The 15,770-nt window shown below is 41.9% G+C and overlaps 1 protein-coding gene across 1 annotated transcript in view; it reads right to left on the reverse strand.

Moving 5' to 3' along the window:
• Positions 1 to 13,480, reverse strand: part of LOC133578310 (voltage-dependent calcium channel subunit alpha-2/delta-2-like) — a 90,589-nt gene extending 77,109 nt beyond the window's left edge. Inside the window, exon 1 of the mRNA XM_061932640.2 lies at positions 13,082 to 13,480. Within this exon, the coding sequence (XP_061788624.2) occupies positions 13,082 to 13,203 (122 nt within the window). The 5' untranslated portion in view covers positions 13,204 to 13,480. The remainder of the gene's footprint in view (positions 1 to 13,081) is intronic.
• Positions 13,481 to 15,770: the final 2,290 nt, after the last annotated feature.

The following is a 15,770-nucleotide window of genomic DNA, read 5'->3' on the forward strand; positions in this document are numbered from 1 at the left end:
TACGTGCAGTGATTTCTCCAGATTCTCTGAACCTTTGGATGATATTACGTAACGTGGATGGTGAAATCCCTAAATTCCTTGCAGTAGCTCGTTGAGAAATGTTGTTCTTAAACTGTTCGACAATTTGCTCACGCATTTGTTCACAAAGTGGTGACCCTCGTCTCATCCTTGTTTGTAAATGACTGAGCATTTCATAGAAGCTGCTTTTATACCCAATCATGGCATCCACCTGTTCCCAATTAGCCTGGTTACCTGTGGGATGCTCCAAATAAGTGTTTGATGAGCATTTCTCAACTTTCTTAGTCTTTTTGCCACTTGTACCAGCTTTTTTGAAACATGTTGCAGGCATGAAATTCCAACTGAGCTAATATTTTAAACATTAAATATCTTGTCTTTGCATTCTATTCAATTGAATAAAAGTTCAAAATGATTTGAAAATCATTGTATTTTGTTTTTATTTACGGTTTACACAACGTGCCAACTTCACTGGTTTTGTGTTTTGTATATTTTTAGTCGCAAACTGCGAGGGATGACTATAAACTAAGGTACGAAAAGAAAGTTAATAGGTAAGATATGCTAAGCAACCTGAACTAAAAAAACTACTGTATTTTTCGCAGTTTTTTTCATAGTTTGGCCGGGGGTGCGACTTATACTCAGGAGCGACTTATGTGTGAAATTAATAACACATTACCGTAAAATATCAAATAATATTATTTAGCTCATTCACGTAAGAGACTAGACGTATAAGATTTCATCGGATTTAGCGATGAGGAGTGACAGATTGTTTGGTAAACGTACATCATGTTCTATATGTTATAGTTATTTGAATGACTCTTACCGTAATATGTAACGTTAACATATCTGGCACGTTCTCAGTTGGGTATTTGTGCGTCATATAACGTACACTTATTCAGCCTGTTGTTCACTATTCTTTATTTATTTTAAATTGCCTTTCAAATGTCTATTCTTGGTTTTGGGTTTTATCAAATAAATGTCCCCAAAAAATGCGACTTATACTCCAGTGCGACTTATGCATGTTTTTTTCCTTCTTTATTATGCATTTTCGGTCAGTGCGACTTATACTCCGGAGCGATTTATACTCCGAAAAATACGGTACTTGAAAAAATAAATACATATATAATACATGCTAAAATATATTAAGTTAGGAGATAAGATAAACTTAGCTAAGTTAGTATAGACTACAAATCAAATATAACTTCCAGGTATAAAATCTAACAACTGCATGTTTAGACTTCAAGATAAGACGTTTATATGTGAATTTAAAAATAAGTACTAGTGCTGCAGTATAAATTTGTAATTGGAAATACAAGAACATGTTCTTTAGCGTGGCAACTTTGAGTCATTCAACGTTCAAGGAGGAGAGAGCAGGAAGGGCGGAGGGCTGAGTAAGCAATTTCCAAGCACTCAGCACAAAATTCATCTTGATGCGAGGAAGACCAAGCAGTGCAAATATCTGAAATAAATATACTGCATAAGTGTAAATAATTCTCACAGGACTGCAATCACGATCGGATGAAAACTGTGTGCTTTGGAGCGCGCCAAACTTTTGCGGCGGAATAATAATAAATAGATTATTTTTTATTTGTGTAAATGCCTGGGCATAGGTTGTTGACAGTCTAAAGTTGCATTGAAGGATCCCCTAGTTCGTATTTTGTGGCAGACTATCGGTAACACACGTTGCCACGCAAAAGGATACACACAAAATATAGGAAACTGTAACATTAGATTACCTTAGGTTACCATTAGAAAACTGCCACTTGCGTGTCCAAAGTTAGTCCCCGCCTGGCTCTCCATCTTGAATACAGAGGACCAATATTTATTCGAGTTTTGGCTCTTCTTTGGTTTTAAAGATCTACAGCGTCTTTCTTTTCTTCCTCTGATATCCTTTTTTGGCGGTTTTAGCAGTATATGCTGTAAAGGCAAGCACAAGTATTGCGATCTTTCCAGGTGAGTGTTCGGCAACCATGCTTTACTGCAAACAAGTTCGCACTGTGCACACGCTTCACTACATATTGCTTCAGCCAATGAGGAGGCTCCTTTGTAGGCTCTGCTCACCCCTCCTTCTCTAAATCCTGTGGTTGGATCTGGAGGGGTTGACCGCCACAAAGACAATTTAGTTTGTCTTCCGAGGTTTTATGTACTAAAATACTTCATTATAAGGCACAGACAGAAATGAAAAATGTTACGATATACGGTATGATGCTTATATGATTTTTTTTTAGTTTAGTATATACATTACAGGCCAAAAGTTTGGACACACCTTCTCATTCAATGCGTTTTCTTTATTTTCATGACTATCAAAGCTATGAATGAACACATGTGGTGTTATGTACTTAACAAAAAAAGGTGAAATAACTGAACACATGTTTGCACCCCCCCCGCGACACCAAAAGGGACAAGCGGTAGAAAATGGATGGATGGATGGATGTTTTATATTCTAGCTTCTTTAAATAGCCACCCTTTGCTCTGATTACTGCTTTGCACACTCTTGGCATTCTCTCGATGAGCTTCAAAAGGTAGTCACCTGAAAGGGTTTTCACTTCACAGGTGTCATAGTTTTGATGCCTTCAGTGACAGTATACACTGTAAATAGTCATGAAAATAAAGAAAACGCACTGAAATGAGAAGGTGTGTCCAAACTTTTGGCCTGTACTGTACATATATACATATACGTCTACAGTATTAGGGGCATCTCTACCTTAAATGGCGATCCGATAATAATCTCGATACATGGGTTACGATACGATTCACTACCAATACTTTTTAAAACATTACGATTTGATTCAATACGATACAATTCGATTCAATTCGATGCAGATGGAAGCCTTGCATGGTGAAAAGAAAATTAAATGTATTATGTATCATGTCAGAACAATGCTGTGTTTATTTTTTAAATAGACACATAAAAAACAGGTGTCGCCTGCATTAATTACGAGCAAATAGTAGAAGTATCAACTTCAAGGCATTGTAATCCATAAACTTAGAAAATAAGATGTAAACAAAACAATTTTGGAAAAGCTACCAGGTATTTACTGTTGTTTGCTCAGTTAGCAACAATTCAATACAGAGAAAGAGAGCAGTGCATCAAGTAGAAGTGTTATAACACCACAGTAACACAAGATACAATTAAGTGTCACCACGTAAGCTAAACAACAGCTTCAGTGTAGAAGCTCAAATACTTTAATTATTTACTATTTTGAATGCATTAAAAAAATACATCCATCATCAGGTCTCTCATAATGATTGTGAACAATAGGCAACATTCCAAAAAGTGGCCTTCACTTGAAACTTTACTCTTGTTAGTGTGAGTGACTTTTAAGGATAAACTGTGGTGTTAAAAAACTTTTGTGTGGTGTTGCTTCCATTTTTATAATTATTACAAGCCGATTTGCTATGTGTATGCAGCGGCACCTGAAGCTAATGTGATAGCGTGTCATAAGTGCAACGATCAGCTGGATAAAAAATATACCGGTTGCATATCATTTGAATCCAGGAGGACTGACCTCATTAGAAACCGGTACTAGTAGTTGGTGTAATTACCTTGCAGAGTTGTGGCTAAGTGGGGGCTGGAAGTCTTTCAATACAGTCTTGCCAGTTGATAGCTCTGCTAGCATTAGCATCCTTAGCTCCCTCATCGCCGACTTGAGTGTCTCCATGCCGTCACAACAGGTGAGTGCTCAGATTAGTCGTGGTGCCGCTACTTTATCGCTGCTTTCCAAATACCGGTATTACAAATGGCTAAACTTTTATCCAACTGACAATTATTTTTCTTTTTTTTAATCCAAACGTTAACCACACTTTAGATCTAATATTCAGGGCTCTCTGCCATGTTGTCAGTCGCAAACAAGAACGGTACTCTTGTATTACGTCATTACAGAAATTTAGCAAAATTAGAGCGGCCATATTTCCTTGTAGATCTACAAGCAACCGATTCATGACTTTCCATCTGGACATCGACCGATCGAACCATACTATACATAGATCGATCCAAAGGCTCGCCAAACGATGTATTCATATCTCTAAAGTTAAAATCACTTATCAGTTTGTACAGATACATTTTATACACATAATTACATATAATATATATGTACACCAGTGACGTGCTGTCAGGGGAGGCAAGTGAGGCAGTGCCTTACCTTGCCACAAGGTGGCTTAACCATGAGATGTTCAAAAACTAAGTAATAAAATAAAATAAGTTTGAATATTTATCTTTTGGTCAATGGTTTTTCTATGTGATTTTGGTGTGGTGCCTGTATATTTTGATCATTTTCGTGGTCAGAATCGCAGAAATTCCGTGTTTCCTGATGAAAATGAGTATTGGCAGACGAGAAGTGAGGCAGACACAGGTGGTGCCTCCACGGCTACACACAAAGTGTATTGAGCGTGTATGTGCGAGGGGGCACGTGCTTGTTGCCGCGGGGAAAAGGCAGGCAATGAGGCAGCAAGTACCTCCGCCTCACAGCAGGGGGCGATATATTGTCAACTTGCAGTTCAATGCCTCATCAGTACTCTGATTCACAACACTTAGAGAGAAGTGGGGGCACTCAAGCTCGAAGACACATGTATCTCCAGCAGAAGCCAGACTTTTTTTTTTTAACTGTATTTATAACAAACATGGCATTTTTATTAGAGTAAGCCAGCGTTTGTGGGTATTGTTTGTCAGATGCAAAAATATTATTTTATTGATAGGAATGAAATTGAATTAAATGATTGTGTTACACCTTTCCTGCTTCCGGCTTCCAGACGGAGGAGCAGGGGAGACGTCCCTCCAGGGCCGATGTACTTCGGGGGTAAGTAACACCCTCCACTTTCCCCGGCAGTGGGTCTTTACAGCTCCGGACTCGAGGGTGAATGACGATGCCGGCGATTTGTTGCAACTTTGTGACTTTATTGATGTCTTGCACACAGCCATCCACCAAGCTACTAGCACCTGCATGCACTCACTGTTACCGCTCCCTCACTTCTCTCGCCCACTCACTCACTGACGTCACTCACCTCACCTGCTGTCATATTTTAAAGGGCCACACACACACACATACGCTACTCTCATATCCCTTGCAGACTGTATTGATCTATATTGATATATAATATGGAACCAGAATATTAATAACAGAAAGAAACAACCCTTTTGTGTGAATGAGTGTGAATGGGGGAGGGAGGTTTTTTGGGTTGGTGCACTAATTGTAAGTGTATCTTGTGTTTTTTATGTTGATTTCATTAAAAAATTAAAATTTAAAATTTAAAAATAAAAAAAACGATACCGATAATAAAAAAAACGATACCGATAATTTCCGATATTACATTTTAACGCATCTCTACTCACAATACTTGATTTATTTTGTGAAAAGCAAATAGGACAAAAAGTGTTTAATAACAACTTCATCAAATACTTTTTGGACCCATTTATCATATAATATCATTATGATAACGTTTTTATGAAAGCGTATAAGTCCCTTATTTTTCCTGTTACTCTAATGTCCTAAATCAACAATGATTAGAGCTGCACATATGAATTTAAAAGTAAAAAACTCCAAAAGTATCTATGCCTCACCTGGTGTTTAGTTCACCGCACGTCACTGATGTACACACACATAGATATACACATACACATATATATATATATATATATATATATATATATATATATATATATATATATATATACTGTATATACACACATATGTGTACTGTATATATTAAGGGTGTAATGGTACGTGTATTTGTATTGAACCCAGGGCTGGGCGATATATCGATATACTCGATATATCGCGGGTTTGTCTCTGTGCAATATAGAAAATGACTATATCGTGATATTCGAGTATACGTTCTCACGCAGTTGCTTTTAGCTACGAAGCATTAAACTGCATGCGTTTCTCACTCTTTCCTGTCTCTCCTTCTCACAGAGAGTTAAAACAAGCGCACCTTCTTACATACGTCACATACTGTCACGTGAGCAACGTCACACGCTCCCGCAGAGCAGACAGGTAGCGACATGGTAACATTAGCTGTGATGCTAACAGCTAACGGTGTGGTTTGAGTGGTAATACGAGAGAAAGAAGGTGCGAATCTGGTAACAAATGGAGGAATAATTAATTCCCAAAAAAAACAGCATGGGTCCATCGTCTGACGGTGATTTGGCTTCAAGCGAGAATATGTCTTTACATGTCAACATCTCTGTTCGGTGCCACACCAACTAAATGCCGAAGCAACTATTACCACAACAACACCGTAGGACATATACTATTTGATATGCAGCTCATTTTTATGTGACACTTATTGAAATATCTTGTGTGTCATCATGCACAAAAGTGCGCTTTATTTGTTTTAAACTATTTTAGTGGCGTTCTGTACCAAAAGTACACTTTAATTTAGTGTTGTTTTGATATGTCATCTTAGTGACATCATTCACAAAAGTGCACTTATAGCTTGTTTTAAAATGTATCTGACAATCTTGCACTTTCTGTTTTGGAAATGACATGAATGTTTGTGCCACTGCTTAATAACTGTTTAATAAATACAGTTTTGCTAAATTGACTTACAAACCCCGTTTCCATATAAGTTGGGAAATTGTGTTAGATGTTACCGTATTTTCCGCACTATAAGGCGCACCTAAAAACCACACATTTTCTCAAAAGCTGACAGTGCGCCTTATAACCCGGTGCGCTTTATTACGATTCATTTTCATAAAGTTTCGATCTCGCAACTTCGGTAAACAGCCGCCATCTTTTTTCCCGGTAGAACAGGAAGCGCTTCTTCTTCTACGCAAGCAACCGCCAAGGAAAGCACCCGCCCCCATAGAACAGGAAGCGCTTCTTCTTCTACTGTAAGCCACCACCCGCCCCCGGAAGAAGAAGAAAAAACGCGCGGATATCACCGTACGTTTCATTTCCTGTTTACATCTGTAAAGACCACAAAATGGCTCCTACTAAGCGACAAGGATCCGGTTCATAAAAAGACGCAATCTCTCCATCCGCACACGGATTACTACCGTATTTCACAGCAACTGATATTCCTGTGAACCGCACTGTGGAACGGGAGCACGTACGGTGAATATTCGCACCACAGGGAATGAGAAGTCATCCTTCACTGTGGTTCTAGCTTGCCATGCTAACTTCCACCCATGGTGATATTCAAAAGGAAGACCTTGCCAAAAGAGACCTTTCCAGCCGGCGTCATCATAAAAGCTAACTCGAAGGGATGGATGGATGAAGAAAAGATGAGCGAGTGGTTAAGGGAAGTTTACGCGAAGAGGCCGGGTGGCTTTTTTCACACAGCTCCGAAGGCGAACACACCTTCACTAAGACGGGCAGACAGCGCCGGACGACATACGCCAACATTTGCCAGTGGATCGTAAATGCCTGGGCAGATATTTCGGTCACAACTGTGGTCCGAGCTTTCCGGAAGGCAGGATTCACAGAACAACAGCGACACTGACTCCGATGACTTCGACGAGACGGAACCGGCCATTTTGGATACCACGCTTGCGCAACTTTTCAATTCGGACACCGAAGACGAAGAATTCGAAGGATTTACGAATGAAGAATAACTTCAGAAGGTGAGCGCTATGTTTATTTTGTGTGTTGTGACATTAACGTTCGAGCAACATTATGTTGCTATTGCTCTACACCATTTTGAATTTTACTATGTTTGTGATTGCACATTTGCGTACATTTTGGGACAGAGTTGTTAGAACGCTGGTTTTCAATATATTATTAAAGTTTGACTGAACTATCTGACTGTTTTTTTGACATTCCCTTTAGCGCAGCGTAGGCGCGGCTTATAATCCGGGGCGGCTTATTGGTGGACAAAGTTATGAAATATGTAATTCATTGAAGGTGCGGCTAATAATCCGGTGCGCCTTATAGTGCGGAAAATACGGTAATATAAACGGAATACAATGATTTGCAAATCATTTTCAACCCATATTCAGTTGAATATGCTACAAAGACAACGTATTTGATGTTCAAACTGATAAACTTTTTTTTTTTGCAAATAATCATTAACTTTAGAATTTGATGCCAGCAACACGTGACAAAGAAGTTGGGAAAGGTGGCAATAAATACTGATAAAGTTGAGGAATGCTCATCAAACACTTATTTGGAACATCCCACAGGTGTGCAGGCTAATTGGGAACAGGTGGGTGCCATGATTGGGTATAAAAACCGCTTCCCAAAAAATGCTCAGTCTTTCACAAGAAAGGATGGGGCGATGTACACCCCTTTGTCCACAACTGCATGAGCAAATAGACAAACAGTTTAAGAACAACGTTTCTCAAAGTGCAATTGCAAGAAATTTAGGGATTTCAACATCTACGGTCCATAATATCATCAAAAGGTTCAGAGAATCTGGAGAAATCACTCCACGTAAGCGGCATGGCCGGAAACCAACATTGAATGACCGTGACCTTCGATCCCTCAGACAGCACTGTATCAAAAACCAACATCAATCTCTAATGGATATCACCACATAGGCTCAGGAACACTTCAGAAAACCACTGTCACTAAATACAGTTCGTCGCTACATCTGTAAGTGCAAGTAAAAGCTCTACTATGCAAAGCGAAAGCCATTTATCAACAACATCCAGATACGCCGCCGGCTTCTCTGGGCCCGAGATCATCTAAGATGGACTGATGCAAAGTGGAAAAGTGTTCTGTAGTCTGACGAGTCCACATTTCAAATTGTTTTTGGAAATATTCGACATCGTGTCATCCGGACCAAAGGGGAAGGAAGCGAACCATCCAGACTGTTATCGACGCAAAGTTCAAAAGCCAGCATCTGTGATGGTATGGGGGTGCATTAGTGCCCAAGGCATGGGTAACTTACACATCTGTGAAGGCACCATTAATGCTGAAAGGTACATACAGGTTTTAGAACAACATATGCTGCCATCTAAGCGCCGTCTTTTTCATAAACGCCCCTGCTTATTTCAGTAGGCACAATGCCAAGCCACTTTCAGCACGTGTTACAAGCGTGGCTTTATAAAAAAAGAGTGCGGGTACTTTCCTGGCCCGCCTGCAGTCCAGACCTGTCTCCCATCAAAAATGTGTGGCGCATTATGAAGCGTAAAATACGACAGCGGAGACCGCGGACTGTTGAACGACTGAAGCTCTACATAAAACAAGAATGGGAAAGAATTCCACTATCAAAGCTTCAACAATTAGTTTCCTCAGTTCCCAATCGTTTATTGAGTGTTGTTAAAAGAAAAGGTGATGTAACACAGTGGTGAACATGCCCTTTCTCAACTACTTTGGCAGGTGTTGCAGCCATGAAATTCTAAGTTAAGTTATGAGTTTGAACATCAAATATCTTGTCTTTGTAGTGCATTCAATTGAATATGGGTTGAAAAGGATTTGCAAATCATTGTATTCAGTTTATATTTACATCTAACACAATTTCCCAACTCATATGGAAACAGGGTTTGTAGTTGTGATTTCCCTCTCTGCATGAAAGTTTAAAATGAACATATATTAATGCAGTATGAACAAGAATGTTTTAATGTAGACACACAGAATTATCATACTGCTGTGATTATATGTGTCATGTCTTTTGGATCATGTTTTGTTTTGTTTAGTTATGTTTGGTTTTTGGATTCTTTTTAGTTCCTGGTTGTGCACTCTTGCTTGTTTTGTTTCCATGACAACTTATTAGTTTCACCTGTTCACGTTTTGGACTCACGCACCGGTTGTTAATCATGTCACTACTATTTAAGCCTGTCATTTTCAGTTGGTCGGCCTGGCGACATTAACTCTGTTTACTTCTGTAACTCTGCTACTTCTGATACTCATGCCTGTTTATAGTTATGCTTCATGCCATGCCACGTAAGTTTTGTTTGTTCATGTCACACTGCTGACCTCGACTGCGATGTTGTGGATCGGTGGAGGGAATACTTCAAAGACCTCCTCAATTCTACCAGCACGTCTTCCTATGAGGAAGCAGGGCCTGGGGAATCTGTGGTGAGCTCTCCTATTTCTGGGGCTGATGTTGCGGAGGTAGTTAAAAAGCTCCTCGGTGGCAAGGCCCCGAGGGTGGATGAGATCCGCCCGGAGTTCCTTAAGGCTCTGGATTTTGTGGGGCTGTCTTGGTTGACAAGACTCTGCAACATCGCGTGGACATCGGGGGCGGTAACTTTTGGATTGGCAGACCGGGGTGGTGGTTCCTCTCTTTAAGGAGGGGAACCGGAGGGTGTGTTCCAACTATCGTGGGATCACACTCCTCAGCCTTCCCGGTAAGGTCTATTCAGGTGTACTGGAGAGGAGGCTACGCCGGATAGTTGAACCTCGGATTCAGGAGGAATAGTGAAGTTTTCGTCCTGGTCGTGGAACTGTGGACCAGCTCTATACTCTCGGCAGGGTACTTGAGGTTGCATGGGAGTTTGCCCAACCAGTCTACATGTGCTTTGTGGACTTGGACTAGGCATTCGACCGTGTACCCCGGGAAGTCCTGTGGGGAGTGCTCAGAGAGTATGGGGAACGGACTGTCTTATTGTGGCGGTCCGCTCCCTGTATAATCAGTGTCAGAGCTTGGTCCGCATTGCCGGCAGTAAGTCGGACCCATTTCCAGTGAGGGTTGGACTCCGCCAAGGCTGCCCTTTGTCACCGATTCTGTTCATAACCTTTATGGACAGAATTTCTAGGCGCAGTCAGGGCGTTGAGGGTATCTAGTTTGGTGGCTGCAGGATTAGGTCTCTGATATTTGCAGATGATGTGGTCCTGATGGCTTCATCTGGCCAAGATCTTCAGCTCTCACTGGATCGGTTCGCAGCCGAATGTGAAGCGACTGGGATGGGAATCAGCACCTCCAAGTCCGAGTCCATGGTTCTTGCCCGGAAAAGGGTGGAGTGCCATCTCCGGGTTGGGGAGGAGATCTTGCCCCAAGTGGAGGAGTTCAAGTACCTCGGAGTCTTGTTCACGAGTGAGGGAAGAGTGGATCGTGAGATCGACAGGCAGATCGGTGCGGCGTCTTCAGTAATGCGGACGCTGTATCGATCCGTTGTGGTGAAGAAGGAGCTGAGCCGGAAGGCATAGCTCTCAATTTATTGGTCGATCTACGTTCCCATCCTCACCTATGGTCATGAGCTTTGGGTCATGACCAAAAGGACAAGATCACGGGTACAAGCGGCCGAAATGAGTTTCCTCTGCCGGGTGGCGGGGCTCTCCCTTAGAGATTGGGTGAGAAGCTCTGTCATCCGGGAGGAGCTCAAAGTAAAGCCGCTGCTCCTCCACATCGAGAGCCAGATGAGGTGGTTCGGGCATCTGGTCAGGATGCCACCCGAACGCCTCCCTAGGGAGGTGTTTCGGGCACGTCCGACCGGTAGGAGGCCACGGGGAAGACCCAGGACACGTTGGGAAGACTATGTCTCCCGGCTGGCCTGGGAACGCCTCGGGATCCCCCGGGAGGAGCTGGACGAAGTGGCTGGGGAGAGGGAAGTCTGGGCTTCGCTGCTTAGGCTGCTGCCCCCGTGACCCGACCTCTGATAAACGGAAGAAGATGGATGGATGGATGGAAGGAGGATCTGCTCCTATGAAACGGACAGTGATTATTATTGTTATTATTATTATTGATCCTCCCTGTCTCTTGGGCGAACCACAGGAATAAAAGTAAGGATTTATTCTCTTTTTATAATTACTGTTTCATTCCCCTGCGATGAGGCGGCGACTTGTCCAGAGTGCAACTGGGATAGGCTCCAGCACCCCTGTGACCCCGAGAGAGACAAGCGGTAGAAAATGGATGGATGGATGTTTCATTCCCTTCCAGTATACTATTTTACTGTAACTTGATGTACTTCATGTATTCTGCATATTGACTTAGGTCAGGGGTCGGCAACCCGCGGCTCCGGAGCCGCATGCGGCTCTTTGATCACTCTGATGCGGCTCAGCTGCATACTTGCCGACTCTCCCGATTTTTCCGGGAGACTTCCGAATTTCAGTGCCTCTCCCGAAAATCTCCCGGGGCAAATATTCTACGACTTTCACCCGGACAACAATATTGAGGGCGTGCCGTGATGGCACTGACTTTAGCATCCTTGACAAGATGTCGTCGCGTCAGCTTCTTCACCATACTATCTGCGTGCCGGCCCAGTCACATGTCGTATGAGGTTCCTGCTCACACATGTAAGCGACTGCAAGGCATATCGCCACCGTCAGTGAAACCTGTATGGCTGTTGAACAAGTATGCCTTACAGTCACTTTTGTGTATGTACAGAAGCCTCTTCCAACATGTAACTGGGCTGGCACACTGTTAGTACAGGCTGTAGAGGGCGCTAAAGGCAGTGCCATCACGGCACGCCTTTATTAGTGTTGTTTGGGTGAAAGTTAGCAGACATTCGAGAGAATAGTTGCCCTGAAGTACGAGAATCTCCCGGGAAAATCGGGCGGGTTGGCAAGTATGACGCTGTCAAGCGCCATTCATATAAAACTCGCGGGTCGCACTAACATTAAACGTTCTCATTAAGGTGCGGGCCGCGTGTCTGAGACCCATGGTTTATGCATAGTACAAAGCAAAAAAAAAACCTTTGTATGCAGTGTTATTTCATTTTAAATTTCAAAAGCGTTTTGTGGCTTCCATTGTTTTCTTTAATTTGTGAAACGGGTCAAAATGGCTCTTTGAGTGGTAAAGGTTGCCGACCCCTGACTTAGGTGTTTACTATTCAGACCGAGGACCTCTTGTATAAAATTAAAAAAACAAGCCGCAACGCCGAGAGGGACAAGCGGTAGAAAATGGATGGATGGAAGCTACGGACTAATAATGGACACCGGGCCGGACTTTGGACACCCATGGTCTAAAATATAGACCATTAATGAAATAGATGCTTTTTAATCAGCAAATCAAGCACACACAAACATCTTAAAGTAGTGAATAAAATGTCAAATAGAACATTATTGTGTACAATACAAATAATCAGTAGTTAAAACGCAGTTTTGAAGGAGGCTGGTAAACGTGCGTGCACGTCGTTCTAATGAGCACGTTACGTAACATCCTTGCGTTTATTATTATTATTATTATTATTAGTGCGTTATGATAGCGGCGAAGTTGTCAAAAGGGAACTCTGTAGTGGACTTACGTGTACTGCTGAGGGAAGGTGAGTCCCTCCGAAGAAGGCCACGCCGCGCCGCCGAGCATCACGATGACCTGCAGAGACAGCAGGCGGACGTCGCTGAAACACCTCCCGCCTATCGCCACCATCTTCCATTCGAACGGACGGACGGGAGAAGGGAGAAAGAAGGAAGTGGAGGCGGGAGGAGAAAGAGGACCGGCGTCCGGTTCAGTTGGCGGGAGAGTTCATCTCCGCCGCGCCTGAGAGGACGCACGGGAAGGAGGAGGAAGGCTTTGGCCGTGAACGCATCACGGAGATGCTCGAATGCAGAAGACACTGCAGAATCTCTGCTGATACTACTCCCACTTACACCACCGCCTCCTTTTCCTCGCCGAGGCAGGGCGATACAAAGGTCGATAGCGTCGATACCAAGGGTAACTAACAGCATCCGGTCACACTCGATATTTCTCAGTTTACTCTCACACAAATTGTGTGTGTGTGTGTGCGCGTGTGTGTGTGTGTGTGTGTGTGTGTGTGTGTGTGTGTGTGTGTGTGTGTGTGTGTGTGTGTGAAAAAAATGAAACTCCGTAGCCGATATTGACAATAAAAAGCCGATTTAAACCATAACAAATCATCACTATAGCTCTTGTCTCACGACCTGTCACATCACGTCGTGACTTATTCTGAGTTTTTTGCTGTTTTCCTGGCGCTCCTATTTTGGTAGCTTTTCCTGTTTTGTTGGTGTTTTCCTGTAGAAGTTTCATGTCTTCCTTTGAGCGCTATTACCCGCTTCTGCTTTGTTTTAGCTATCAAGAACATTTGATTTGTTGCTATCCTTCTTTGTGAGGACATATTTGATTGTCATGTCATGAACGGATGTACTTTGTGGACGCCGTCTTTGGTCCACAGTAAGTCTTTGCTGTCATCCAGCATTATGTTTTTGTTTACTTTGTAGCCAGTTAGGTTTTAGTGTTGTTCTGCATAGCCTTCCTTTTCTTAGGGTCACTCTCCTTTTGTTTATCTTTGGTTTAAGCATTAGATACAACGACAAACCCTCGTCGTCTCACACGACGTGTTCCCGTCATCTACAAAGCAATTAGCTACCGGCTGCCACCTACTGATATGGAAGAGTATTACACGGTTACTCTGCCGAGCTCTACACAGCACCGACACTCAAAAAAGGCACATTATTTGCAGACTATAATTACTGGTTTGCAAAAAAATTTTTTAACCCAAATAGGTGAAATTGCATAATCTCCCACGGCAAACCAGACTGTAATCTCACGGCATACTAGTGTCATCCATCCATCCATTTTCTACCGCTTGTCCCTTTCGGGGGCGGCACAGTGGTTGAAAAACACTGGTATACATTACAATATGGACATGCCACAGAATCAATGCTAACTGTTTGTCAAAACTCTAAAAAATAAACTTTTTTCAACTGTAAACCTGAAAACAAATGTTTAACTACTCAAAAAAGGTATGTTTGTAAAATAAATTAAAAAAATAATTGATATACAAAACCCAAAACCAGTGAAGTTGGCACGATGTGTAAATGGTCAATAAAAACAGAATACAATAATTTGCTAATCCTTTTCAACCTATGTTCAATTGAATATACTGCAAAGACAATATATTTAATGTTCGAACTGGAAAACTTAATTTTTTGCAAATATTTGCTCATTTGGAATTTGAGGCCCGCAACATGTTTCAAAAAAAGCTGGCATAAGTGGCAAAAAAGCTTGAGAAAGTTGAGGAATGCTCATCAAACACTTATTTGGAACATCCCACAGGTGAACAGGCTGTTGGGAACAGGTGGGTGCCATGATTGTGCGTTCGAATTGGAAAACGTTATTTTTTGCAAATATTAGCTCATTTGGAATTTGAGGCCCGCAACATGTTTCAAAAAAAGCTGGCATAAGTGGCAAAAAAGATGGAGAAAGTTGAGGAATGCTCATCAAACACTTATTTGGAACATCCCACAGGTGAACAGGTAATTGGGAACAGCTGGGTGCCATGATTGGGTATAAATGCAGCTTCCATGAAATGCTCAGATATTCACAAACATTCACAATGGATGGGGCGAGGGTCACCACTTTGTGAACAAATGCGCGAGCATCCGAACAGTTTAAGAACAACATTTCTCAACGAGCAATTGCAAGGAATTTAGCTATTTCACCATCTAAGGTCTGTAATATCATCAAAAGGTTCAGAGAATCTGGAGAAATAACTGCATGTAAGCAGCAAGGCTGAAAACCAACTTTGAATGCCCGTGACCTTGGATCCCTCAGGCAGTACCGCATCAAAAAGCGACATCAGTGTGTAAAGGATATCACCACATGGGCTCAGGAACACTTCAGAAAACCACTGTCAGTAACTACAATTTGTCGCTGCATCTGTAAGTGCAAGTTAAAACTCTACTATGCAAAGCGAAAGCCATTTATCAACAACACCCAGAAGTTTCTCAGTTCGAACATTAAATATCTTGTCTCTGCAGTCCATTCAATTAAATATAAGTTGAAAAGTATTTGCAAATCATTGTATTTTGTTTTTATTTACATTTACACAACGTGCCAACTTCATTGGTTTTGGGTTTTGTATATCAAACCAGTATTATCAGACAGGTCTTTTAAAGACAATGTCAGTGATATAAGTATCATTTTCCTGTGATATATTTTAAGAGAGTTACAGATTTTTAAAACCAGTGAAAATGCAC

This window comes from Nerophis lumbriciformis, linkage group LG38 (assembly GCF_033978685.3).
Source record: "Nerophis lumbriciformis linkage group LG38, RoL_Nlum_v2.1, whole genome shotgun sequence".
Taxonomy (NCBI): domain Eukaryota; kingdom Metazoa; phylum Chordata; class Actinopteri; order Syngnathiformes; family Syngnathidae; genus Nerophis; species Nerophis lumbriciformis.